Below are 25,868 nucleotides of genomic sequence, written 5' to 3' on the forward strand. Positions count from 1 at the left end.
CCAATCTCTGCCACCAAAAACCCGGCTCACACAGTCTCCTCCCAGAAGCCTCACCTACTGTGCCCCCCGCTGGGCTTGCTTCCTCTTCCAGCCTCCCACATGTCTCTCTAAGAACTGCACCTGCCTTGCATTATGGTCATCTATGCCTCCCCGACAGGAACGTCAAGACGTGGCTCTTACCCTGCCTCCCTCCGTGTCCATTACAGTGCTAGGCCCTGAAGAAAGGGAGAGGGAGGAATACAAGGGTGTAGTTCAAGTCCGAGGTAGAATTAGGCCAAAGGCTGGATCAAGCCCAGGTTGAGTTTAGTGTTAGAATTGGCACTGGGTTAGTCAATTCCTAATCACACCCACTAGGCGGCGCCCGCAGTCTCATTCCGGTCAAGACACCTCCGGTTTTTAAAGTTTATTACCTGTTTTACAACTTTCCTTCCTGTCTTGCTGCCCCTTTAAGAAGGTGATCCAGGTGAGGCCTGGACTCCGCCCCCGGCGCTGGCCCCGCCCCCCGCCCCCGCCCCCGCCCGGCCCGCCCGGCTCTCCCAGTCCTCGCGACCTGGCCCCGCCGTCCGGGCCGTGGTCCCAGGTCCCGGCCCGGCGCCATGGAGCGGCGCTGGCCCCTGGGGCTCGGGCTGCTGCTGCTGCTCTGCGCCCCGCTGCCCCCGGGGGCGCGCGCCGAGGAAGGTACCGACCCCCGCCCCGCCCCGCCCCCTTCTCCTGGAGCCGGCATTCCTGAGGAGGCCTTCTCTTCGCGCCTCTCTCTGGCGCTCTTGTTTTGCCCGGCCGCCTGGCGATCGCCTGGCCTGGCCAGTCTTTGGTCTTTAACCCCAAACAGCTGCTTTCCCGGGTCAGTCACCCCCGCCCCCTCTGGCCAGCAGTTTGCCCCTGGGGGTGGGGAGTGAGCTCCCGGCCGCTGCGAGGAAGCAGAGGCCAGAATCCCCACCCCAGCAATCGTGGGGACCCCTCATTCCCAGGCAGTCTCAGCCTCAGGCGTCCGACCCAGTGATCTGAACGCTCTGAAGTCGGAGGTGGAAAGTCTCCTTGTGCCAACCTAGGCCGGGGGACCGAGGGATCTGCCTCTGGGGGATGGGTCAGGACTCAGAGAGCAGGGGTTCTCGGATGCAGAAGTGAAGTCTTTCAAGTGGACGCTTGAGCAGGCTCTCTGACCCTCCTCCCCCGACTTCCCAGACGGGCAGCTGCAGCTCTACTCCCACTCCACACCCCACATCACGGAGCAGGCCCTTTGCCACCGAGGACCCCACTCCAAAGTCCCCTGTCCACACCCTTCGCACTCAGGACCCCAGAGGCTGAGCTCCTCTCTCACCATCCACCCGTCCAGTTCTACGCCAATGGGTTCCCCCGGGGCCGCAGCAGCCCCCCCCCCCCCGAGTGAGAGGCTGACCTCTGCGGCTGCTCTTCCTAAGACTTCCTGTGTTGACTTTGGTCAAAGGTCCAGTCCTGCAACCCTTGCCCCACTCTGCCTTCCTCCCTTCACAGACTAATCGCTGGAACTCTTCACTCCTCCATAGTGGCCCGTTTTCCTCCCCTCCACCTCAGGGACTCACAGCTGTTAGGAAAAGGATGCTGAAGCCTGGGGCTGGGGTCCCAGAAGGTGGAGTGTGTGTTGCATATGTGAGGCCTCTTCCCCTAGAGGTGACAGGCCCTTTCTCTCCCCACCTTCAGTCACTCTGATGGACACTAGCAAGGCACAGGGAGAGCTGGGCTGGCTGCTGGATCCCCCAGAGGACGGGGTAAGTGTCAGGGGTGGAGAGGGCCGAGGGCAGCTCAAGCCTGAAGGCCAGTGGGAAATGGGGTGGTGAGGTGGGTGGAGAAACGGTGAAAAGAGCAGGAAAAACTGGAAGTGTCTCCTCCGGGAGGGGGGGAGGTGAGTCAGAGTCTTCTGAATGGGACCTGGGGTGGGGGGGTCAGGCTTCACCCCATGGGGAACGCTTCAATGCCTGGCTCCTCCCCTCCCTAACCCAGCAAGAGAGGCTGAATACTTGTGAGGACCTCCGGGAGGATGGGCCCCTTGGGAAGAGAATGGACCACCCTGGGGATGGTTGAGAGCTATAACCCAAACACAGAAAAGTGTCCTCAGCATGAGGTCCATCCATCCCAATGGAGTTGCTCGGAGAGGTTTCAGGGAGTCAGAGAACCCCATAAAAATGTATTCAAAGTTGTGTATATGTCTGTGGACTTTTTTTCTGAAGAGGAGACTCAGTTTTCATCTAATTCTTCAAAGGGTCTTTGACTCACTCAAAGTTAAAGTGGCCCCCATAGAGGTCCCTGAGCCCTGGGCCCCTCCTCTGCCCTCCGCAGCCAAGGCACACCGTGCATTCCTGGCCCCTTCCATCCTTGGATATTCCTAAGACCCAGTGAGCAGAGGTAGGAGCTTGTGAGTCCCAGAGACTGAGCGGAGCCACTCAGCAGCACTGTGTCTGGGCCCAAGGGAGGCTCCCAGGTGCCTCGGCCTCCTGAACTGTGGCCTCAGGCCCCTTCCTTCTGGTCCTAGACCCTGTTCTCTAGGTGTTCCCTTTCCCTTTCCCACCCCAGTAGGAATCCAGCCTCTATTTCTGGGGTTGGGGTTACTTGCTTTCTTTCCCTCTGGGTCCTAGGGTCCTGGCTCTACTCGGCTCTCCCGCAGAGTGGCCTGTAATTAGAATTAATAGACTAAACCATAATGTACCCTACAGGAGGGGCTGCTTGGAAAATCCTGGCTTAGGCCTGCCCTAATAGACGCCTCATCTCATAAACCAGCTAATCACTCCACAGTGAGGACTGCGGGTCCATCTGCTGGCTCCCACAGCCTTCACCCAAATGACTCTTCCCTGACTGGGCTGGAGTGGAAGCAGGGCCCTGTCTGCAGCTCAGGCTAACCAGCTCTGCACTGGGAAGACAAGAAGCAGCAATAATCACACACTCCCGCTGTCTGCCCTGTCCCTTCTCTTCCCCTCTGCATCTTCTCAGAACACACACACACACACATATTCAGATTCAGGGCCCCCGGAATGTACCTGTGTAGCAGCCAGCAGCCAGAGTGATAAGTGAAAGGATCCTGGTTGCTGGTTCTCCCCCATCTGTCACTGCTGGAACTGGGGGAAGCGACTTACGGCTGGGAACAGCTGCTGCCCCTGGCTCCAGCTGCGGCCATGGCAGTCTGGCTAATGAGCTGCGCATTAACCACCTACCACCGTTGCACCTGACCTCCACCCCAAGCCTTCCACTCGGACTTCCCCGTCACAGTTTCCTCTTAAGAACAGGCTCCTGGGGCTTTCCAACACTGCAGCCTGGACCCCCTTGCCTGATCTTTGAACTCACTAACGTAATACAGAAATATGTGTGTCACGGCAGCATATACTTCTGCCCCTGCCCGATGCCACCCCAACTTCTAGTTCATGATGCTTTTTCTTGCCTTTTCCCAGAGCTGAGAGTAGCAATGAAAGCCCTTGGGAAAGTGGACTTTCGATGGGCCTCAGTCTCTTCTTTATAAAATAAGGGAATTGTAACCCAAATATCACTGGAGTATTTTCTAGAATTTGAGAGCTTCTTAAATTCATCTGGCAGAGAAAATACGTAAGATCGGAAGAGATTTTTTTTTTTGAGAAAGAATAATAATGAAATAGCAGACTTGTCCTACCAGAAATCAGAAAATACTAAATACATCAATTATAATTAAAACATTTGGCATTGCACAAGAATGCTCAGGTCAGTGGAACAGAATAGAAAGTCCCCAAACATACCCACGTAACCAAGATTTTAATATGTGGTAACATTGAAATTGCAGATCCATGTGGAAAGTATAGACTTGTCAATAAAGTGGCAATTTGGCATCCATAATTTTTTTAAAAAGGGAGAAGGTAAAGTTAGATCTTCACTTCACACCATACACACACACACAAATTCTAGTAAGATTGAAATAAAAACCTGAAACCAAACCTACAAAAATGTTAGGAGGAATATAGACAATATTTATACGTTCAGAATGGGAGCACTTCCCAAGCGAAATACACAACACAAAAAAGAAAGATGGATGTCATCATGTAAAAAATGTTAAGGTATGACAACATCAAAGACATCACTAGCAAAATTATGTGGCATGACAGAGAAAATATGTAACATACATCTCAAGCAAATGATTAATGTCTATGATGTAAAAACAAAAACAAAACTCATCCAAAAGAACAGAATATCAATCAAAGATTACTGGTAACTGCACAAATAGCCAGCAAGCAAAAAAGGAATGCACAACCTCCCCTTCAAAGAAATTAAATTAAAATGGCAAGAAGCCGTGTTGTCTATAAGACTGGCCAAAGTAAAAAGATCATGGACATCCAGTGTTGAGGAGGTTTTGAGAAAATGAGCCCTTGTGCGTTATGGAAGTGTAAATTGATAAAGGCTTTCTGGGGGACAATTTGGCAATGTCTTCTTATAAAGTTTATAATATGTTTACCCTTTGATACAGCAGTTCTAAAGAAATCTTATAGAAAGCTCTACATGTTTACTTAAAAAAGAAAAAAAGCTAGAAGTTACCTAAATGTCCAACAATAGGTGAACGATTAAGTGAATTATGGTACATCCGTACAGTAGGAAAACATTTTATTTATGGATTGCTAAAAAAATTAGGTAGGAGGAGAGTATAGCTTAGTGGTAGAGTGCATGCTTAGCACGCCCAAGGTCCTGGGTTCAATCCCCTGTACCTCCATTAAAAATATAAGTAAATAAATAGGTAAACCTAATTACCTTCCCCCTTCAAAAAATAAACAAAATAAAAATAAATCTATTTTAAAAAAAGAATTAGGTAGATCTATGTACTTTGGGGACATCTTTCAAACACTTTATTTGTTAAAAACAAACAGTAGGTTACAGAATAACACTTGTACGTTAAACAGTTATGTTAAACACACATGCACATGAAAAACAATTCAAATATTTCTCTAGAGGCACTGAACATTTTCGGTCTGGGAAGTTTTATTCTGAGTTGTTAAGGATGGGTTGACAGATGGGAGGATTTTCACTTTTTATTATATGGAAGTTTTTATTCTTTGAGTTTTTATGATAAGCACATAGAGGCACAATGATTAAGAGAGTGAACTCTGGAGCCCAGGGTGTCTGGGTGCAGCTCCCAGCTCCTCCTTTTAATAGCCGATGCCTTGGGCAAGTAGGTCCTTTAACTTTGCTGTGACTCTGTTTCTTCATCAAAAGTGCTTTCAACAGTGACTGGCCCGTGGTAAGTGCTACATAGTGCTGGCCATTACTATTACTAGGTTTAAAAAAATCTTTCAACGTAAAAGAAGTTAAGGAGGGTGGATGGGATGGATGACGTCTAGGAGTCCAACCAGCTCTCCCCGTTGTTGACTCTGATGGTGGCCATAAGTGGGGAGGGTAAAGTTGTCTTATACGGAGCGTTCTATGCTTGTTCTAGCCCTCCAAAAGTTAGGGGCCTCAGTATGAAACGTAGTCTCCTCTTCTCTGAACAAATAGGCAGAAAGCTTTTGTGAATGAGCTTTTGCTACAAAAATCTGCCTTTGGGGCTCTATTGCTGATGAAATAGGTAAAAATGTGGCTCATATTCTTGTGATTAGAATGGGCTAACTGAAGGGTCCAGGGCTGACCAGGGTTGTTAGAGTGTTGTCTTGCCCATCTTGTATCCAAATAAATCCCTGACCCTGAACATATAACCAACTATCCTGGGGCTGAGGGGTGGGGAGGGGACAAGTGGCTTGAACCCAGCCATGGAGCTCTAACACCAGCTTCCTCACCATCCAATCTGGAAGGTGCGTGTCTAGGGAGCAGGTGATGACCACTCGGAGCCTGACTCTGATTTTCCTCTCACAGTGGAGTGAGGTGCAGCAAATCCTGAATGGAACCCCCCTGTACATGTACCAGGACTGCCCAGTGCAGGACAGCAGAGACACTGACCACTGGCTTCGCTCCAATTGGATCTACCGGGGCGAGGAGGCATCCCGCGTCCACGTGGAGCTGCAGTTCACCGTGCGGGACTGCAAGAGCTTCCCTGGGGAAGCCGGGCCTCTGGGCTGCAAGGAGACCTTCAACCTCCTGTACATGGAGAGTGACCAGGACGTGGGCATTCAGCTCCGGCGGCCCTTGTTCCAGAAGGTGCTTCTACCCCTCAGGGCCATTTCGGCCCTGACACTGATCCTTGCCCCACTCCTTTCCATGACCCGACTCCACTGAGAAAAAGAGAAGGTGGCAGAAGCAGGAAGAGAGTGTAGGAGTGGAAAAGTGAAAAGAATGTGGCACTAGAAATCTGAGGGGCTGGATTTGGGCACCTTCTTCTGCTTTGACTTGGGTCATGTCACTAAACCTCTCTGAGCTTTGGATTCCTTGTCTTAAAATGGTGATGACATTTTATTATTAACCATATGAGTGCCCGCCTCATCTATTTTAGAGGCCTTTAAAGGCACCTGTTGAGATAAGAGCCTGGCCTGGTGGAGGCCGGGAAGAGGTATTTGGACCTTTTCAGTGCTCCCTACATTCGTGTGTGACACACGCCCGTCTGTATACCCGGAGTTGTAGGGGAAGACAGTTCTCTGCAAGCTACTCTCTGATCCCACCTCTCTCTTCCCTATGCAGGAAAACGGACTGGAATGCAAAAAGGAAGGAGCACATTATTATAGGATGTGCTTTCATCTTTTTCCAAAGAGACTATGTTGTAAAGTGTGTTATTAGTAATAAATTAACGATGACACACTTTATAACTGATCACCTCGTTGGCACCGAGGTTGAGAACACCTTCAAATAGCGGAAATTATCTGGCTGCAGCCTCCCACAGCCTGGGTTCCAGCCCCAGCCCCATCATGTAGTCACTGTGAGATCTTGTACGAGGTCTTCAGTCTCTCTTAGCCTTAGCTTCTTCATTAGTCAAATGGGGAAGATGATTTATCCTACCTTGTAGGATTACTGAATGGACACAGCAGTGTAAGTGCACATGAAAGTGCTTAGCTCAGCAGCTCCCATGTAATCAGCCCTCAGTTTATGGCTGTGTAAACTGTAAAGTATTAAGCAAGCGGCCAATTCCATTATGTGGCACAGAGCACAGCTTTGCCGTGACTCCCCCTTCCCCACATCTTCCCAGGTAACCACGGTGGCTGCAGACCAGAGCTTCACCATTCGAGACCTTGCATCTGGAGCAGTGAAACTGAATGTGGAGCGTTGCTCCTTGGGCCGCCTCACCCGCCGAGGCCTCTATCTTGCTTTCCACAACCCGGGTGCCTGTGTGGCCCTGGTGTCCGTCCGGGTGTTCTACCAGCGCTGCCCCGAGGCTGTGCATGGCTTGGCCCAGTTCCCCGACACTCTCCCAGCGCCTGGTGGGTTGGCTGAAGTGGCCGGGACCTGCTTGCCCCATGCCCAGGTCATCCCCAGCTCCTCGGGTGCGCCCCGCATGCACTGCAGCCCCGACGGCGAGTGGTTGGTGCTGGTGGGGCGGTGCCACTGTGAGCCTGGCTACGAGGAAGGCAGCGGCGGTGTCAAGGCATGCGTTGGTAAGGAGACTCGAGGAGGTGGTGAGAACTCAGGGGTGGGCCTCCTGGGTCCAAAGGGAGGGAAGAAAGCCAATGCTCCATCTCAGCAATTTTTTAACTGTGTGTCCAAGGGCCTGAGAGACGGATGCAGGGGTGTTTCCATACAGATTTGGGTACTGGGTGGGAGAGTTGTGATTCTGTCTGTGAAATACTGGAAGGCCATGGGTCTGCGGCGTCTCTCTCCAGCCTGCCTGAGCGGTTCCTACCGGGCTGATGTGGACACACCGCATTGTCTCAAGTGCCCCCAGCATAGCACAGCCGACTCTGAAGGGGCCACCGTCTGTACCTGTGAGAGCGGGCACTATCGAGCTCTTGGGGAGGGCCCCCAGGAGGCTTGCACACGTGAGTCCCAGGGAAGGGCCTGGCTGGGAGGAAGTGCAGGACCTGGGCTGAGCCTGTGTTAGGGTCACAATTTGCCAGAGCTTATCTGATACTGGGGACAATACAGGGTGCTGGCCACTTAAAATCCCCTCCCACACCCTCACTCTCCCTGGAAGGATGCAGAGTTGTGGTTAAGCTACTTTTTCCCCACTAGGAATCAAATCTGGCGAGGGCTTTGGAGGACTTCGAGAACTGGGGTGTTGGGAGGAAGCGATGGGCAGGTAGCTCAGGTGAGAGCAACGCTGGCCCCTACTGATGGCCTGTCTTCTCCCACAGGTCCTCCCTCAGTCCCCCGAAACCTGAGCTTCTCTGTTTTGGGGACTCAGCTCTCCCTGCACTGGGAACCCCCAGAAGACATGGGGGGGCGGCAGGATGTCAGATACGATGTGGGGTGTTCTCAGTGTCGGGGAGCAGCGCTGGAGGAGGGGCCCTGCCAGCCCTGTGGGGGAAGTGTGCGCTTCTACCCCGGGCCCAGAGGGCTCACCTCGCCCACTGTGCGTGTGGACGGCCTTGAACCCTACGCCAACTACACCTTCAACATTGAAGCTCAGAATGGAGTGTCGGGGCTGGGGGCCTCCAAGCATGCCAGTGCCTCACTTAGCATCAGCATGGGGCATGCAGGTGAGGTCCTGGGCGGGGAGGAGGGTGGACTCCAGCACCTGGAGGAGACCACAGGGCGTACATAGGACCACAGGGACAAACTGATGGGCAGGAAGCAATGAGAAGCTACTCATGATTTCTTCTCTCCGGACACCCAGAGCCCCTGTCTGGCTTGTCCCTGAGGTTGGTGAAAAAGGCCCCGAGGCAGCTGGAGCTGACCTGGGCGGGGTCCCGGCCTCGCAGCCCTGGGGGTAACCTGAGCTATGAGCTGCACATCCTGAACCAGGTGAGGACGCAGCTGATCATCTCTGGTGTCCGTACCTGGGCACACCCCAACATTCTTAGCCTGGGATGTAGGACAGGGGAGAGCTGCCCGCAGTGATCTGCGTGGTTTTCTCCCCAACACCCTACAAAGAGCCCTGCCCTGACCATTCCCCAACCCACCCCTCCCCACCTGCTCCCAGGACTGCCCATCTCCTCCGCCAAATCTGGTTCGGCACGGCCCATGTAACACGAGTCCTCCCACCGCAGGATGAAGAACGGCACCAGATGGTTCTGGAACCCAGGGTCTTGCTGACGGAACTGCAGCCAGACACCACGTACATTGTCAGAGTCCGGATGTTGACCCCGCTGGGCCCTGGCCCCTTCTCCCCAGACCATGAGTTTCGGACCAGCCCACCAGGTCAGTGGGTTGTCCTGTGTTCTGTCTCAAACATGCACGCATTCTTCATCCCCCTGAGGCTTCTCAGGTCCTAGTCGGTGACCTTTCTTCTTCCTCTACACACACACACCCATAGAAGCCGCATGGGCAGACAGCCCCACACGGACTCACACCTCACGCCCTTCTCAGACACACATTCTAATACTGGATACTGGCAGCCAGTATCCTATCAAATCTCCTAACCCTTCAGTTTAGTGTCCACTGGCAGGTGGCCCAAGCTGGTGGTCCCTGGGTGGGGCCCTATCTGTGTGCTCTCTCGCCTACACACGCACCCATCTCTCTACTTAGGCCACTGAGGGACCTCCCCCACGCTGTGCGCCCTTGTGGCCTCCATCATCCTTGTGGGCCCTGAGCACCCCCAGACTTCTTCACCCCATGTGTCTGCAGTTCCCAGGGTCCTGACTGGAGGAGAGATCGTGGCCATCACCTTTGCGCTGCTGCTGGGTGCAGCTCTGCTGCTCGGGATGCTCATCTTCCGCTCCAGGTGCTGCTCCTGCCCCTCCCCATCAGCCACCCTGGGGCCCTTTGCCCAGGCAGAAGCTCCTGGAGGCAGCCCAGCAGCCCTCCCAACCCCCAGTACCACAGCTCCAGTGTCCCCACACCCACCTGCTACCCCAGCCCCTGCTGTTTCTGAAGAAAACTCAACTGAAGCCCTTTGGGCACCTGAGGTGGTCCTGGGACTCTGAAGAAGCTGATCCCCACCCCCACAGGAAAGCTCGGCGGCGACGGCACCAGAGGCAGCAGAGGCAGCGTGACCGCATCACCGATGGGGACAGAGGTGAGCCGCAAGAACCTGGGTGCTCACAGGTGTGCGCGTGTGTGGGGAGGTGCCGCTGGGATGGGAACAAGGGACCCACGTTTACTAGGACAACTCTGGGGGCACACGTGGGCTCTCCGGTCCCGAGGGCTCTTGTGTTTTGCTACTTAATTAACTTTGGTTAATTAACTTTGTACTGATGGCCCCCCAGAGGCTCTGTGCAATTACCTGTTAGCTGTTGGTGCCAGTGCGGCGATGCCCGGCTTCTGGGCAGCCTTCCTTATCCTGCCTGGCCAGGTCTGTGGGCTGGGGCTGGGCGGGAGGCGGGGATTGCCCACAGGCTCCCTGAGTTCCTCCCAGGCATGTGGCCTTCCTGCTGGTCACCTCATTAGATGCTCCACGGAAGGGGGAGTCTGGGGTCCATCCAAGTCACAGGGCGGCAGTGAGGCTTGTCTGGAAATGTGAATGAGGTGTGAGTGAGTGGAGGAGTATGGTGAGCAGGGGTGAGGAGGACGGGCAAGGACGTGGCGTCAGTGAGCCACGGGAAGATTGGGTCACTTGAGGCCGTGAACATGCTTTAGGGTCTGGGATCTGGCCCTCTGCTCTGGACCTTGGGAGCTGAGGACACGTGAGTTTTTCACATGGTCAGGAGGCAGTCCCTCTGGGCCGTGGAGGATAGAGCCAGAACAGGACTCCTCGGGGAAGAGAAGGATGAGAAGTCTGGGGTCTGCAGGCGGGGCCCCTCCCTCCCTCCCCCTACCCCCTAGGGCTCCCCAGGGGCTGAGCCCTCCCTGGTCTCCTTACAGAGGACAAGCTGTGGCTGAAGCCTTACGTGGATCTCCAGGCATATGAGGACCCTGCCCAGGGAGCCCTAGACTTCACCCAGGAGCTCGATCCAGCCTGGCTGGTTGTGGACAACGTCATAGGGGAGGGTGAGCCCTGCAGTCCCGTCTGTATGGCAGCACAGAGCTGCTAGCAGGCCCCTTCCTTCCGGCCCTCCCCTGTGGAGCCCAGCTGGCCTCTCCCCTGGCCCCAGAGCTCCCAGATGAGTTCCCTCCCTGCTCTACCCTGTGTCCTGGAACCACTGTGTTCATATTATAACCTTCTTATCAGGTGTCCTGGAACAGCCCGCGCCTCTTGCTCCATCCGCCTCTGTAGTTACGGAATTTCTGATAAAGAGCAGTAAACACCATCTTTGTCAGTAGAGGGCTCGCCGTGCCCAGGCTCAGGCTGTTCTCAGACGGTTCCTGAACGTGGGAGAGATTCAAAGCCTCCCTAGGCCTGCATTCCCCTCCACCAGGGGCCCAGTGTCCTTGGGCTGCCCTGGTCCCTTGGGTCACCAGAGAAAATGGATCTGAGCAGAGAACAAAGCTTGTCAGTGTCTTTGCTGATTGTGTGGCCAAGCTGGCCAAGCTGTGGCCGGAGGAGCTTACGGAAGAGAGGCGGCAGTGGTCAGCCTCTCCGGTCACTTGTGCACTGTCCCTGGCCAGCCTGCCCTCTGTGAACGCAGCCCAGTCCCACTGCACCACCCCCACTCACCCAGTGCCTCCTGAGCACCTCCTGTTGGCCATGATGCTGCTACCTGGGGAGACAGTGCTGACCAGTTTGCAGGGCTGCACTCCTACTCCTGACCCCCGTCCCCTTTCTCGGGAAGAACAGCCAAGCCCTTGTCCCAGGAAGGAGGGCACACCATGTCTCTGATCCTCTGGTCCAGAGAAGAAAAGGGAACTGGAGGACTGGAGATACCGCTGCCCATCCCGCTCGGGGAGCCTGACAGCGCATCTGACCATGACCCTGTTTTCCTTCCACCCAGGAGAGTTTGGGGAAGTATATCGAGGGTCCCTGAGAACCCCCAGCCAGGACGCCAAGACTGTGGCCATTAAGACCTTGAAAGACACATCTCCAGATGGCCAGTGGTGGAACTTCCTTCGAGAGGCAACTATCATGGGCCAGTTCAACCACCCACACATTCTGCACCTGGAAGGCGTTGTCACAAAGCGTATGAGGGGTGGTGTCCTGGAGCGGGAGGTGGGAGGGGTGGATGAGGAGAGAATGAGACCACCAGAAGCGGAAAGGCAGGAAGTCTGTTCTGGGTGGAGATGGGGTGGAGGCTGCCGTGGTGATGTGTGCTTTGTGTCTCAGGAAAGCCCATCATGATCATCACTGAGTTTATGGAGAACGGAGCCCTGGATGCCTTCCTGAGGGTGAGGAGGGTGGAGGACTAGCGGGGATGAGGGATGCACCACGGAGCCCTGGGCACTGGCTCGGGTCTGGGAAGAGGAGACCTGCCCCACCCACTAAGTCACCCACTTCCTGCTACAGGAGCAGGAGGACCAGCTGGTCCCTGGGCAGCTGGTGGCCATGCTGCAGGGCATAGCATCTGGCATGAACTACCTCAGTGACCACAATTACGTCCACCGGGACCTGGCCGCCAGGAACATCTTGGTGAGTCAGAACCTGTGCTGCAAGGTGTCTGACTTTGGCCTGACCCGCCTCCTGGACAACTTTGATGGCACCTATGAAACCCAGGTGAGAGCCTTGTACTCACCCCATGCACTTGCACACACACAATTACATGCCGTATGGACAGTCACATGGGTAACGAGTATGGGCCGCATGCTCGTGTGGACGCGGTAACTTCCCATCCCCTTCCCTGCCCTGAAACTCACGTGCCCTGTTAGGGAGGAAAGATCCCCATCCGCTGGACAGCCCCCGAAGCCATCGCCCACCGGATCTTCACCACGGCCAGCGACGTGTGGAGCTTTGGGATTGTGATGTGGGAGGTGCTCAGCTTTGGGGACAAGCCCTACGGGGAGATGAGCAATCAGGAGGTGAGCTCGGGTGCTCCTCACACCTCTCGTCCCCTTCCCAAATCCTCCTTGGCCCATTCCTGCAAACACCCTTCTCTCTTCTTCCTGACCCACAGTTTGTCTGTGTTCCTATCTGCCCTGGTCACCTTCATCTCCAGCCCTGTCCTTTACCGCCCACACCCTGATCAGGCTCCATTGCAGTGATCTGGTGGGAACAGAGGTTCCTCATGGGCTGCCAGGTTAGCTTCCTACCCTTGGGCATCCCTCCTCTCTTCCTCACTGCAGGTCATGAAGAGCATCGAGGATGGATACCGGCTGCCCCCTCCCGTGGACTGCCCTGCCTCCCTCTATGAACTCATGAAGAACTGCTGGGCCTATGACCGAGCCCGTCGGCCCCCCTTCCACCGCCTGAAGGCACAGCTGGAGCACTTACAGGCCAACCCCCACTCCCTGCGAACCATTGCCAACTTTGATCCCAGGTAACCACCCTTGGGAGGGCAGATCTGGGAGAATGGAAATGGGCGCTCAGCCACATCCACGGAGCTCTGGGCCCATGGAGCTCCTGACAGTTTGGCAGATGAGGAGGGATTCCAGTCTGCACCCTCAGGAAGTAGGAGGTGCTGTGTCTCACCCTTGAGAGCTCCAGTTTGATGGAAGATAGGAAGTAAACACACTGAGATGGAAAGTACATATAAGCAGCTTACAACCTGATACCTGCTCCAGGGAGCTTGGTCGCTTAGACTGGGGTAGGGAAGACAGAGAAACCTGCAAGAGCAGGACAGTGGGATGGCTGCACGTGGTGACTGGGAGGGGCAACCCGCAGGGTCTGGAAGGCTCCCAGATCATATGGCCAGCAAGGGCTGGGGAGCGGAGAGTGGGCCAGTTGCAAATAGTGCAGGGTGCGGAGAAGTTCGGGCTTTATCCTGAGTGTAGAGAACTACCAACCAATTTTTTAAAACTGCATGGGAGGGACATGGTCAGAATTCCATTTTACTGAAACTGTTGCTCAGAATATGGAGAATCAACTGGTTGCAGGAGGTAAGGTGGGGGAGACGGGCATGGACGGACTTCAAATGCTTTATCGGGTAAACCCGCCCTCGTGTGCTGGCCTCCGTATCAAACCACCATATATAACCTTGTTTCTGGGAGAAAATGTGCTCCAAGTTCCAACTTTTGAAACTATCTCTTGGAGCACAACTCCCTCGTACACTGGAGACCGCATGTGCTAATCTTTCTGGAATGTTGGATATTTTTCCCCCAGCAGATTTACTTTGCTAATGGTTTTTGGCTCTGGCTGGCTTTAGTACAGGAACACTCATTGTACTGCGGGTGTCAGAGTGCAAGAATAACAGCTGAGGTTGGAGGTGGAAGGCAGGGGGCTGCTCCCAGAACTCGGGGGGCCACCCTGAAAAACGGCAGGACCACACCCGGCTTCCAGGGCCTCTGCTCTCCCCCTCCTGCTTTCTCTCAGCTGGGATATAGTTTGTGTCTTAACCAGCCCCCTCATGCAGAGCTGGCCACTGCAGTGGAGACGGGCTGATGGTACCTTCTGTTCAGACTTCCGGGGCCGCCGCTTGCTCCGGCTCTGTCGGCGCAGTAGGACCGTCAGCCTGCCTGTCGCTGTTGCCAGGAAACAGGCCAGGAAATGGGTTCACAGACAATGGCCGGGCTAATCCACAAAGTCTAGATAATCTCTGTGCTCAGACACCCAACTTGAATGCCGGCTGCACATGCACAGAGGCTGAGCTCATTTCGGGAGAGCCCTGCACCCCCCATGCGACTGAGGTAGCCTGTGTCCCACAGGGTGACCCTTCGCCTGCCCAGCCTGAGTGGCTCAGATGGGATCCCCTACCGAAGCGTGGCTGAGTGGCTGGAGTCCATACGAATGAAACGCTACATCCTGCACTTCCGCTCTGCCGGGCTGGACACCATGGAGTGTGTGCTGGACCTGACGGCCGAGTGAGGACCCTGGGGGCCTGGGCAGGGGAGGGCAGCTGGAGTTTGAGCCAGCAGACTCAGGATCCCCTCTCCTTGCCCACAGGGACCTGGCGCAGATGGGGATCACACTGCCGGGACACCAGAAACGCATTCTTTGCAGTATTCAGGGATTCAAGGACTGAGCCCTGCCCACACCCACCCTGTTCTCAGGGAGCAAAAATGGGGCCGTGGTCAGGCCTCAGGCCCCTTCCCTGGACCTGCCAGACATTGGCCTTTGGTGCTGCTCCTGCCCACCCTTCCCTGAGGAACTGCCGCTGGAGCCCGGAAGTCTCTTTGTTTTAAAAAGGGAGGTGGGGTAGAAGTAACTGTGGGAGTTGGGGGAGGGTTTAATATATATATATATATACATATACATATACATATACATATATATTTTTGTAAATAAACAGGAACTGAGTTTTCATCTTTACCAGGGGTTTTTTATCCTTTATCTCAACCATCTCACCCTCAAGGGCTGTAGGCACAAAAGAGTCGACTACTAAGAATTCTGGAAAACAGTTCTTTTATTTGTAGCTGTAGCCACAACCTGGCGGCACAGGGGCAGGTGGGAATGTCCAGGCTGGTGACCCAGCCCAAGCTCCCAGAGAGTCAGGGTGTCCCCTGGCCCTCAGCAAGCAAAGTACGAGGCTGCTCGGGGCATCGGTGCGGCAGTGAAAGCAGCAGTGCTCAGCCTGGTGCCCCCTCAGCTGGGGTACCTGGACGACGGTGGGTGGTCCCTGCAGGATAGGGGAGGACTGGACTCCAGGGCTGGGACTCTGCAGCCCTAGGCCACACTGGGGCCCTGGATCAGCACACTAAGGATACTGGGGTGGGGTCTGGTATGGAGGGAAGGGCTGGACATCAAAAAATAACTGCAGGGAGGTGGGGTGGGTAGAGGGGTGGGGTGGTCTCATGGTGGGTGGTCCACTGCTAGGGACTGGACTTGCAGTTGAAAAGGGGGCCGGTCCTCACTCAGGTCTGAGCTCTGGCCGTGTGGCATTTCCGGCAGAGCACGTGGCCATCCAATGGGAAGCAACCATTGTCATCTGCCTCAATGGACAGCGGCTTCCCACAGTCCTGGGAGAAGGAAAAAGAGCGCACTGGCAGGGAGGCCCCCTGTGCACCCCACCTCCCACCTTAAAATTGGTAAGGCTGGATGCTCACAGCTCAGCCAGTGTCCTCATCATCTGTCCCCCCGATCACAGCCACCTCCACTCCTAGCACCCACTTCCAGTTTTGTCCCTCAGGACCCTCCCATGGGTGGGCAGTGGGTAGAGTTACTTCCAAGGTGCACCCCAATACAGGATATGCGGCCTCCCCCACCTGTCTCACCTCTATTCTCACTCTGCCCTGAGACCCTCAACCCTGCCATAACTGAACACAACTCCCTTTCCTCCCATTGGTTGCTGCCATTTCTTGGTTTATCCGAAATTCAGTGACCCCACCGAAACCCCACACCCCACTTTCTACAGTGACGGAGGCTCTGGGCTGAGCGGGTGTGGGTGCCACCACTGTCCACCCTCAAAATGCATCCCCGCCTTCCTCCAGCCTGGCTCTGTCCACACCTAGTGGGCGAGCTGTGTCCCACCACCTCCCAGCCCTGAGGGGCCGGGGGCACGGCCAACCTCACACTTGTAGCACTTCATGTGGAAGTTCTTGTCCAGGGCAACCACCCGCACAGTCTCCTCTCGGCCAGGCTCAGGCATGATGGGCTCGGCGCAGACAGAGCACCTCGGGGCATACTGCCTAGGGGCAGAGAGCATGCTGGGAGTCAGAATGGGGGCGAGAGGCACCGGGTGCTGCCCCCGAGAGTGCAGGGAAATGAGATGGCAGAGCGCTTGGGCCATCTTGTCCCACCCCTTTAGGTGCAGGAAGCTCAACAGAAAGGCCTAAGACTGGCTGCCAAGGCTGACCTTGTCAAGGGGAGTCTCCCAACCATCCCCGCATCCTCCCAAAGCACCATCCGCCCCAGGAACCTCTGCCACCAAGTTCTAACCTGCCACGGTCACACTGCAGCCCCTGCACAGAGCGCTCCCAGAGGCGCCCCTCCCCGGCTCCCATTCCTGGACCCTGACCCTCGCCTACCCCTGCCCAGCTGCTAAGGCGTCTGGAGGGATGCGACATGAAAACACACCTCACACACACTCATGTGAGAGTCAGAGTCTGCAGCTTCCCTGCTGCCACCCTTTAGCTACATTACGGGATTTTTGCCGCTGGCCTGAGAAAGTAGCCACCTTATAAGCACTGTTTCTAAGGGGAAACCAGAGTTCCAAACAGCTGATCGCCAAAGGAGCTTTCAGAATCCAGCCCGTGTGTGAAATGAAGTCACTCCAGAACACACTGCTGAATGCAAGACCACACCCAAAAGAAACCTCGGAGAGCCAAGGGCCAGGGGAGGGGGACGAGCCAGCAGCAAGACTGCTACCCAGGCCGAAGGCTGCTGGACAGCTAAGTCCAGAGGGACTGGTCTCTGCTGTCTATAGACAGGATGTGGGGACCAAGTCCAGGGATTTGCAGCTGCCTTGGGACCGGGGGCGGGGGGACAGCCTGGCTCCCAGACAAACCATAGTCGGCACCCAGAGAAGAGCCCAGAAGGTGGGTGGGCAGGGTCCTCACTTGTGGTAGTCGGGGACGCAGTGGGGCCGGTTGGCCTGGTCCACGATGAAGGAGGTGCCCTCCAGGGGGCAGGCGCAGACCACACAGGTGAAGCACTGTGGGTGGTAGGCTTTGCCTGTGGCCCTTAGCATGCGGTCAGTGATGGGCTGCCCGCAGGTGTTGCATTTCTCCAGGGTGTCCTGAGGATGGAGCAGCAGGAGTTTGGCAAGGAACTGGCACCTGAGGGCCAGCTGCCAGGGCACATCTGTCTGCCCCACGCCGCCCCCACCCCGTGGCTGAGCGCCAAGTGCCCCCAGCCCCAATCCCGACTCACAGTATAGCAGCCCTCACAGTATGGCGCCCCCTCCAGGCTGTAGAACTGCTGTCCTTGCAGCTGCTGCTCACACTGGTGGCAGGTAAAGCAGGTGATGTGGAACAGCTGCCCCAGAGCGCGAACTGCTGGCTGTGCCCGTGCCAGGGGCTGGTGACACCGGCCACAGAACTCTGAGAAGGCCGGAGAAGACAGAAATGAATAGGAGGAAGGGGGTAAAGCTTGCAAGGGATCAGCGGGCTAGGACAGGGAGTGGAGCCACAGGCACCAGGCTGCACATTAACAGAGATGTCCCAATAGGTGGGCAGTGGGCTCACCATTGACAGCCACATTCTGCCTCTGAGGATGTTCCATGTCCTGCATCAGCTGCTGGGTCAGCTGCTCCAGCTCCTCCACCTCCTTCAGAGTCAGAGGTCCTGGGGCCCCAGAGGAGCGCACCTGAAACCCCAACACTTGCTTCATGCTCTCTCCAGGATCACCCCCTCCGAGAACCCTCCCCAGCTGGCTTATTGACTTTCTTCCAAAAAGGACTAACCCCCCTCCCGTTTCCCAGACACTCAGGCTGGACTCAAAAAGCGCCTCATTCTCCCTCCCAGATCCCTAGCACGACACAGATAAGGGTAGGGGGGAATGACCTTTCCTCCCGCTTTGCCCAGCCCCGCCCCGGGCAGTCACAGACAGGCCAGACTGACTAAGCGGACGGAGGCCACGCACACAGCAGCTCAGGTCACTGAAGCACTGAACACACTAGGCCACGCATCAACTCCACAGCGCATGCTGGGACACGGCCCCACGGAGAGGCTGGCACGCGATGGCGTGTGCACCCACACGCACACACACCTACCCGTCCCGCCGGCTGCCGAGCAGCCCCTGACAGCGTGAGGATACAACACAGGTGGGAGTCAGGTTACATAAACCCCAGCGCCGTCTGCAGGAGGCCAGCCTGCAGCTTCCACGCAGCGGTCCTGGGGCCCCTCCTTAGATGGGGTCCTGGACGACCTGACCCCATTCCCTCTCCAGAAGGCTCCAGAGAAGGGCCACTCTCTAGGTCAGTCGACCCCTCCTGTTTAGGGGATCCTGAGGCTGGGGGTGGGGGTAAGGTTAGGGGGACAGTGCCAGTAACCCAGAGAAATCCTGGGAGGAGGTCCCACAGGGACTATCTGACCTGCAACAGCATTTCCATGAGACAGTCCAACAGGAATGCAGAGTTGGTCATCCTGGACTGTGGCTCCCATCACTGAACGCCCTACTTGCCAATGCCTCCACTCTCTTAACATCTGGAACCTCAAGACCTCCCAGCTACCTCCTCCCAAGGTCACCTTCTCCTCAGCCCTGGCTCCACCCACCCCCCAGTAACCCTGTCTGCATCCAAAGCTGCATCCGCCTAGGGAAGCACAGATCCACAGATGCTCCAGCTCAGCCATTTTCCCCCCAGACCCCTGCTGCCCTTCACTGACTGACTGTGTGAGTCCCCTGTTCAGCCCCCTCTTCTATATAAGCTTCACCTTTTCCTCTCTCAGGCATCTTGGGGATAGAGGAAGAGGATACAGCCAGCCCTTGCTCTCCGGTACTACTTAAATGTCTCTTCCATTCTTTGGAAGTATGAACTATTTGGACTTCAGCTCCCCGTGGGTATCCAGGCTCCTTCAGGACACACTCAATCCAGCCACTGTTTTCCCTCTCAGCCTGCCAGCACCGATGTCCCCACTTCAAAATGCACGGCACTCAGACCTCTTCAACTCCAACTATCCAAACATCCCTCCATCTCAGGCACCTTCCAAGGAACACCTTGGACCTGAGGTTTTCTGGCCTCTACCTCCAAGACCCTGGGCTTCACCTCCCAACCATCACCTCCGCTGCCTTTCCCCATTCACACCTACTGAATGAACTTGCTCAGAAAGGCTTTAGTTCCTGACTCCCAACCCTCTCCGTATGCCTTCTGCACTTGCCTCCCCCTCAAGCCAGGCCCCTTGACCATCGATTTCTACAAGGCTCTCATGGCCACGCTTGCCACCTTCAGCCACCATCGTTTATCTGGTCCAATCTCAACCCTGGGTCAAGCCGCCACCCGCTTCCTGTTTCTGCCTCCAAGCTGCAGAAAGTAGGTGGGGAGATCACTGAACACTGCAGAGAGAGTTCACAAAACACTGCAGCGCCCTCCATACCCTCCCGCCTCAGCTCGGCTGTCTGGTATCTGGCTCCCGTGGGTTCCCAGTCGCCTTCCCCACAGCAGCTGTTCCAAACCTTTCCATCTCCTCAAGCCCCCAAATGCTTCGCCCCCTCGCTCTCACAGATGACCTCACCTCCTCCGTGACCGAGGCGCTGGAAGCCAGCCAGCTCCAGCTCCCTCATGGCTCCTCTTCTCCACGGAGCCTGCGGCCACACCACCCTGCTCTCCGGGAATGCCTTGGGGGCAGGGCGGCCGCCAGCCCTCCTCCAGGACTGGAGCACCCCTAAACCCTCTTCCTTGGGCTTCTCTCTCTCCCTCCCTTCCTCCCTCTCTCTCTCTTTCTTTCTCTCTCTCTCTCTCTCTCACACACACACACAGAGTTCTTCCCTCGGTCCTTCCTCTCCCTGCCAAGCTGAGAACAGGCAACTCTTGGCAACTCCATTTTCTCACCACCTACTCACGGCTCAACTCACCACTCTGTCCCCACCACAGGACACAGCCATTTACAACTTCCAAATCGTCTGGTCCCTGGCGTTCTTTAGTTCTCAGACACCCACTGAAGAGCTCCATGGCCATCACTCTCTTCTCTGGGATCCCACCCTGATCTGTGACTCTCCTCCTTCCTCCATTCTTGCTCCTCCCCCCTGCTCCACAGGAGCATCACCCAAGGGTCTTCCCAGGCCCTCGGCTCCCTGCCTGGGCTTCAGTATCACCGCACACCATCACCACACAAACGCACACCCCGAGCCCAGGCTCTCTCCTGCCGCCCGTCCCCCACTTCTAACTGAACAACAGTTCCAGCTGAAAGAAGGTCCTCCTGGAACCTGTTGCTCAACATGCTGACAGCTGGACCCTCCTCTTCCCGTCCACACCATTTCCCCTTTTGGACTTCTCTATTTTGTCAGCAATACTGTCATTCCAATACACCCAGGCATTTTTTTGTTAGTTTGTTTTTTACTCCCCCTCCTCTTCCAAGCACTTTATCGGAGTCTGGAGGCTCTTCCTTTGTAAGAACTCCCATATCTGGGCCGTATTTTTTCATTGCCACTAATGTTCCGCTAATATGAGGAAACCTCCACACGTGACTGACCTCCTACGTCTGCTGGAAAAACTTTCCCGAAAGCTTCCAAAAGCGCGGCTGTCACTGGCCTCCAGACCCAGCCACACACCTACTCAAACTCCTTTATCGCCTCTCCAGGGCCCGCAAGCTTCCCAAGTGGTCTGTTTCATTTCCTCCTCCCCTGAGTCCCCACCTACCTCTCTAAGTATCGCTCTATAATTTCCCCACAGGTACCTTCCACTTGCTGTTCTCCAGAGACCCCTGGGTACATTTGTGCCCTTGAGTTTTGTTCATGCTATTCCCACTCGAGTGCCCTTCCCGCTCCTCTCTGGATTCTTAAGTCGCACCATCCTTCGAGGTACGCCAGCACCATTGATGCCTTTTCCTAACTTGCCAGCCCCTACATTGGCTCCCAGTTCAGAGTTCCTGTGACACAGGATTCTGCAAAACTCAGTGGCACTTGGCAACTCTTCCTACCCAGGGCCTGCACAGAAACCCAGCTGCCAGTTAACTCTATGGCTGGTTGGACTAGATGACTGGCAGGGTCCCTTAAACACAGATCTGTCTCCAGAACTGGAGGACAGGAACGGTCAGGCAGGAATGATAACTTTTCTACTTTGAGCATTCATGTGCTATATACAGATCCCAGCACTTTTGACGCATCAGCTCACTTAATCTTCACAACCATTGTAAGGGTAGTTAGTGAATTGAGGCTCAAGGTTCACCTAACTTGCCTGGGGTCTTGTAAGCCAGGAATTCTACTCCAGGTCCACTGATTCCCTCAGGCTTAACCTCTTTGAGATCTCTTCCCACCCAAGCACAGAGCACAGTGCCTGGCACTGGGCAGATGCTGGCTGGCTCAGCCAGTATTTACAATGACTCTTATCACCAGATGGGCCCTCGGGTGGAGAAGGCAATCAGAGGAGCAGAGATTAACTCAAGAATCCAAGAAGGGGGAAGATCTGAAGTTGGACGGTTGATGATCTCATCCCTTCCCTTTAACATTCTGGGGCAGGGCGCAAGGGAGAGTCCACCAAATCCTCCTCCTAATTCAGAGCCTGTGCAGCTCCCCCAGCTCCCAGCCAGGCCCCTCCCAACCCCAGACCCTGCCTGGCTCTCTTCCAAAAGAGCCTTCTCTTACCGTGGTCACACCAGTCCAACCCCAGAGACTGAAAACTCCTCTCCCACCGCCCCTCCCCCACTCTCTGAGACCACCTTCCCCCTCATCCTCTGGTTCCTGACTTAGCCCTGCCCCCAGCCCCCTGGTCTCAACTTGGTCCTCCCACCCTCCCACCCTCCCTCACCTGGTTTTGGTTTTGAGCCGGTGGGGGCACTGGGTGCTGCTTCTCCTGCACCTGGGGCTTCTCCCTCTGCTGAGCATAGGTGAAGCTGGGGGGCTGAGGGGAGCTTGCACCAGTGGAAGAGGGAGCTTCAGGGGGCCCCAACTTCTGATTCGGCTGTGACCTGGGCCCACCTGGGGCTCCAGGGCTAAACTTGGAAGCCACAGGAGTAAATTTGGGAGTCACTGGAGAAAACTTAGGGGCTGGAGCTGGGGCTGGGGGACCTCGAGGCTGGGTGTTAGCCAAAGGCACAGGCTGGGGATGGGCCTGGGGCTGGGGCTGGGGCTGCGGCTGCGGCTGGACATGGAGCTGGACCTGAGGCTTGGCCTGGGCCTGGGGCTGGGCCTGTGGCTGGGCCTGGGACTGCACATGGAAATGTGTCTGGCTCTGAGGCTGAGCCTGGGACAGAGGCTGGGAGCTAGAAGGGGACTTCCAGGGAGGCAAGGGTGCTGTGCCCCCAGCTGCAGGCTTAGTACTGGATTTAGAAATGAATGGAGTGGCGACCGGTGGGGGTACATATCCAGATGACACCTGCAAGGGGAGGCAGAGGGGAGAGAAGTGTGTCAGAGGAGGGTGCTGCCCTCCATAATTCTAACCCTACGCCCTTCCTCCCTGCCCTGCCTTTCCTACTCTCCTGTCCCTTACCCGGGCCTTGAAGGGATCATTCTTGGTCATGTCATCCAGCAGCGAGGACAGAGAGTCGATCTCCAGATCAATACTGCTCACCTTCTCTCTGGGCTAGAGGGTCAGGGGTCAGAGCACCCATCCCAGTTTTGCCGCCTCACCCCCATCAGGGCAGAGATGCAGGGAGGTCAGAGGAAAGGACCCGCCTCTCCTTCCCTTGGGGTGTCCAGCGTAGCTGCCCCTCCCAGGCCTCCATACCTGTGGTGGGAGCTGTATGGGGGTCTCAGGCCCTCCCTCATCCACTACTGGAGGCGGCGGGGAAGGGAAGATCTCCTCCTCCAAAGGCGCAGGGGGAAACGGTTCCTCGATCGGGGGAGGGGGAGGTGGGAAGGCACCTCCCAGAGCGCCCTCCGCGTCGTCTCCCTCCCCAAGCACGGGAGGGGGCGGTAAGGGAAAGTCTGGGGTTGGAAGGAGAGAGGGCAGTCAGCAAGGACCCCTCTACCCTTCCCCAGGTTCCCCCCCTTCTACAGTTCTAATTCCCCTAAACGAAGAACTCTCTCGGGGGTCTGTATGGGAAGTAAAAGGGGGCGCAGGGCGTCCTGGGAGCACTGGGTCAGGAAAGGCCGGGTCTCAGCCAAGGAGTGGTACATCTCTCATTACACTTCGGAAAACGGACCCAGAGGGGAAGATTCGTGCCCCACATTCCCGCCTCCCACCCCCAGGCGGGGGCCTTGGAACAGTCCCAGGAGCCCTGGCTCCCAGCCATGAGCTCCACGATGAGGTAAGAACATCTGCTCGGGACTGGGTGGCTGCGCCCAGCCCCCTCCGCTGCAACCTTTCCAGACATCCCCAAATTTCCGAAACCACTGCCCCCAGCCCGGCGCCCGCCGAGGTCCAGCCCCCAAGCACGGCCACATACCTTCTGGGGGCGGCGGTGGGATCTCGCCCACCCGGCCCATCTGTGCGCGTTGGGCCCCGGCGGCCGGGGGAGGCTCGCTGTCCCCGGGCCGAAAAGGATTCACTTTGGGCTTTGGGGCCACCACCGGGCCGAACTTCTTCTGCGGGGCGTAAAAGACCGGCGCCGAGACGGAGATCGCGCGAGGCGGGCGGGGGGCCGCCATGGCCGGGCCGGGCTGCGGGGGGTGGGTGGCCGGGTTACGCAGCGCCAAGCCCGGCGGAGAACCCGCTCTCGGGCCCGGCTCCCCTCAGCGCCCCCGCTCCCCAACCCCGTGGGCGGCCGCCGGGCGGCTCCCTGCGCCTCACCGCGGGCCGGAACGCGCGCGCTGCGTCTCGAGTGGCCGCCTCGCAGCCGAGTCCGCGGACTCTGCGTCCTGGTCCCGAGCTGCCTCCAGCCAGGCGGGGAGGGACGCAGGGAAGAGGGAGGGAGGGAGGGGGCGGGGAGAGAGCGGCGCCCAGACCATACAAGGAGCGGCCCGGAGAGGGGGCGGGGAGAGGCGGGGAGGGCGGACGCGGCAGGAAACTCCCCCAGGAAGAGGCCCTGATCTTGCCCCGGGGCTGCAGGCTTCACCGAGGTCCTCCCAACCCCACTCCCGGCCGGCCCCGCCGCCCCCGCTGCCCCCGCCGCCCCGGCCGGGCATAGACCACCCCTCCCCAAACACAGGCCTCTGATGTCATTTCCTGACTTGCCCCCCTTCCCCGCCCGACCCGCGGGTGCCCGAGATCTGACTCACCGTCCCTACTCCGGGCTAAGCCGGCGGAGGTTGGGCTGGTGTCCCCGAGGTGGCCAGGCAGCCCAGTGACACCTCCGCCCCGGCCCAGCCCCGTCCTCTCTGGGCCTGCCGTTACCTGTCCCCGCCACCTCCAGCTGCTCCTTCGCCTCCCTACCCAGCCGCCAGCCCCGCGCCCCAAATCCCCTCCAAGTCAGCCAGGACTGGCAGGACTGGGATGGAACTGGGCTCCTAGGTGGACTGGGATGGTGAGTGGGGCGTTCCCGCTGCCCACGGCTTCCTGGGCCCTTCTGTGACCTGAGGTAGGGGTGGGCGTGTGTGCATGAACCTCAAGGGTCCTTTAGGGGATTCTAACTTCAAATCCTGGGCAGCTGCTTAAGGCTTCTAGGAATTCGCATCACACGCGCCCCCGCCTGCGGATCAGTTAAACACTGCAGGAGCGAGAGTGGGGCGGACCCGGCCGGGCAATGGAGGTGAGAGGGCGGGGCAGAGGCGAGGGCGCACTTGGGGCCAGGAAGACGGATGTGGACGCAGGCGACACGTCTTCGCCAGTTCTTCAGCGCCCACCGTGATCTACCCCCTCTGCGAGCCAGCGCGCGGCGGGGCGGCCCTCGAGGGATTCGGAGACTGCGCTCGGTGGAGCCCCCCATTGGTCCGACCGGATTCCTCAGCCTTCTTGTGCCCCAGGCTACAGGGAAGGGACAGACCTGGGTTCTTTCTTTTTTCTTGTTGTTTAGTTGAACATGGAAACTTACCGAATTGCCTCCTGAATTCTTCCACACTCACTACCTACAAACTATGGATTCACAAGGCCTTTTGGCTTTTGAGTCTCATTCCCTCAGGCCCTTCCTTTTCGCGCTCTCTGTGCTGCCAGCCTTCACTGCCATCTAAGGCAGTCCCCTGGTGCACACTCTACTCGGTATTTCCAGCCCCTGCCCCCCCAGATCGGCTACACCCGACTGTCAACCAGCATCGTGGCTATGCTCAAGAGATTGTCCAGACTCATCCCTTACATTTATCATGAGAAAACAGGCTGGGAGCTTAAAAGGTAGGCCCAGGGTCATGCCTAGTAAGTGGCAGGGTCTAGACTAGAACTGGGTGTCTTTGAAGGCTCCGATGGCAGAGCTCTTTCCTCTCCACCCTGCTGTCAGGTGAAGCAACGCTGGGTCCAGGAGAGCGGAGTGATGTCAGGGGGCAGAGACCCAGCGGGAGTGCCCAAACTCAGGCATAAGTCTTTTCATTTTCTCCACATCAGTTTCTCCGTGTATAAAAGTGATGT

At 56.8% G+C, this 25,868-nt stretch overlaps 2 protein-coding genes and 1 pseudogene across 3 annotated transcripts; 2 read left to right on the plus strand and 1 right to left on the minus strand.

Moving 5' to 3' along the window:
* LOC102528539 (olfactory receptor 2F2-like) overlaps window positions 1-25,868 on the plus strand; it is a 309,986-nt pseudogene that overhangs the window by 57,281 nt on the left and 226,837 nt on the right.
* EPHA1 (EPH receptor A1) lies at window positions 529-15,211 on the plus strand. Its single transcript, XM_072964289.1, has 18 exons — window positions 529-678; window positions 1,678-1,745; window positions 5,830-6,111; window positions 7,091-7,496; window positions 7,722-7,877; window positions 8,193-8,537; window positions 8,675-8,802; window positions 9,048-9,198; window positions 9,625-9,721; window positions 9,948-10,015; window positions 10,801-10,926; window positions 11,808-11,993; window positions 12,137-12,198; window positions 12,317-12,523; window positions 12,676-12,825; window positions 13,090-13,283; window positions 14,608-14,763; window positions 14,846-15,211. The coding sequence occupies exons 1-18, from the start codon at window positions 597-599 to the stop codon at window positions 14,922-14,924; spliced, it is 2,943 nt and encodes a 980-aa protein (XP_072820390.1). The 5' UTR covers window positions 529-596; the 3' UTR covers window positions 14,925-15,211.
* On the minus strand, window positions 15,288-24,288 carry ZYX (zyxin). 2 transcript variants are annotated; one of them, XM_072964290.1, is made up of 10 exons: window positions 24,165-24,288; window positions 23,821-24,034; window positions 23,160-23,359; window positions 22,923-23,015; window positions 22,242-22,808; window positions 18,025-18,145; window positions 17,711-17,880; window positions 17,398-17,576; window positions 16,407-16,527; window positions 15,288-15,858 (listed from the first exon to the last, which is right to left on the minus strand). In XM_072964290.1, the coding sequence occupies exons 2-10, from the start codon at window positions 24,020-24,022 to the stop codon at window positions 15,754-15,756; spliced, it is 1,758 nt and encodes a 585-aa protein (XP_072820391.1). In that variant the 5' UTR covers window positions 24,023-24,034; window positions 24,165-24,288; the 3' UTR covers window positions 15,288-15,753. The 2 variants fall into 2 exon arrangements, with proteins under 2 accessions (XP_072820391.1, XP_072820392.1); XM_072964291.1 differs by lacking the exon at window positions 22,923-23,015.

This window comes from Vicugna pacos, chromosome 7 (assembly GCF_048564905.1).
Source record: "Vicugna pacos chromosome 7, VicPac4, whole genome shotgun sequence".
Classification (NCBI taxonomy): Eukaryota; Metazoa; Chordata; class Mammalia; order Artiodactyla; family Camelidae; genus Vicugna; species Vicugna pacos.

Coding starts and splice junctions, on each gene's coding strand:
- ZYX (XM_072964290.1), bottom strand. CDS start 24,022: ATGGCGGCCCCCCGCCCGCCTCGCGCGATCTCCGTCTCGGCGCCGGTC. Junction 23,360..23,820: donor CCCACCGCCGCCCCCAGAAG/GTATGTGGCCGT, acceptor TTCCAACCCCAG/ACTTTCCCTTACCGCCCCCT. Junction 23,016..23,159: donor CCATACAGCTCCCACCACAG/GTATGGAGGCCT, acceptor CTGACCCTCTAG/CCCAGAGAGAAGGTGAGCAG.
- EPHA1 (XM_072964289.1), top strand. CDS start 597: ATGGAGCGGCGCTGGCCCCTGGGGCTCGGGCTGCTGCTGCTGCTCTGC. Junction 7,497..7,721: donor CGGTGTCAAGGCATGCGTTG/GTAAGGAGACTC, acceptor GTCTCTCTCCAG/CCTGCCTGAGCGGTTCCTAC. Junction 10,927..11,807: donor GGACAACGTCATAGGGGAGG/GTGAGCCCTGCA, acceptor CCTTCCACCCAG/GAGAGTTTGGGGAAGTATAT.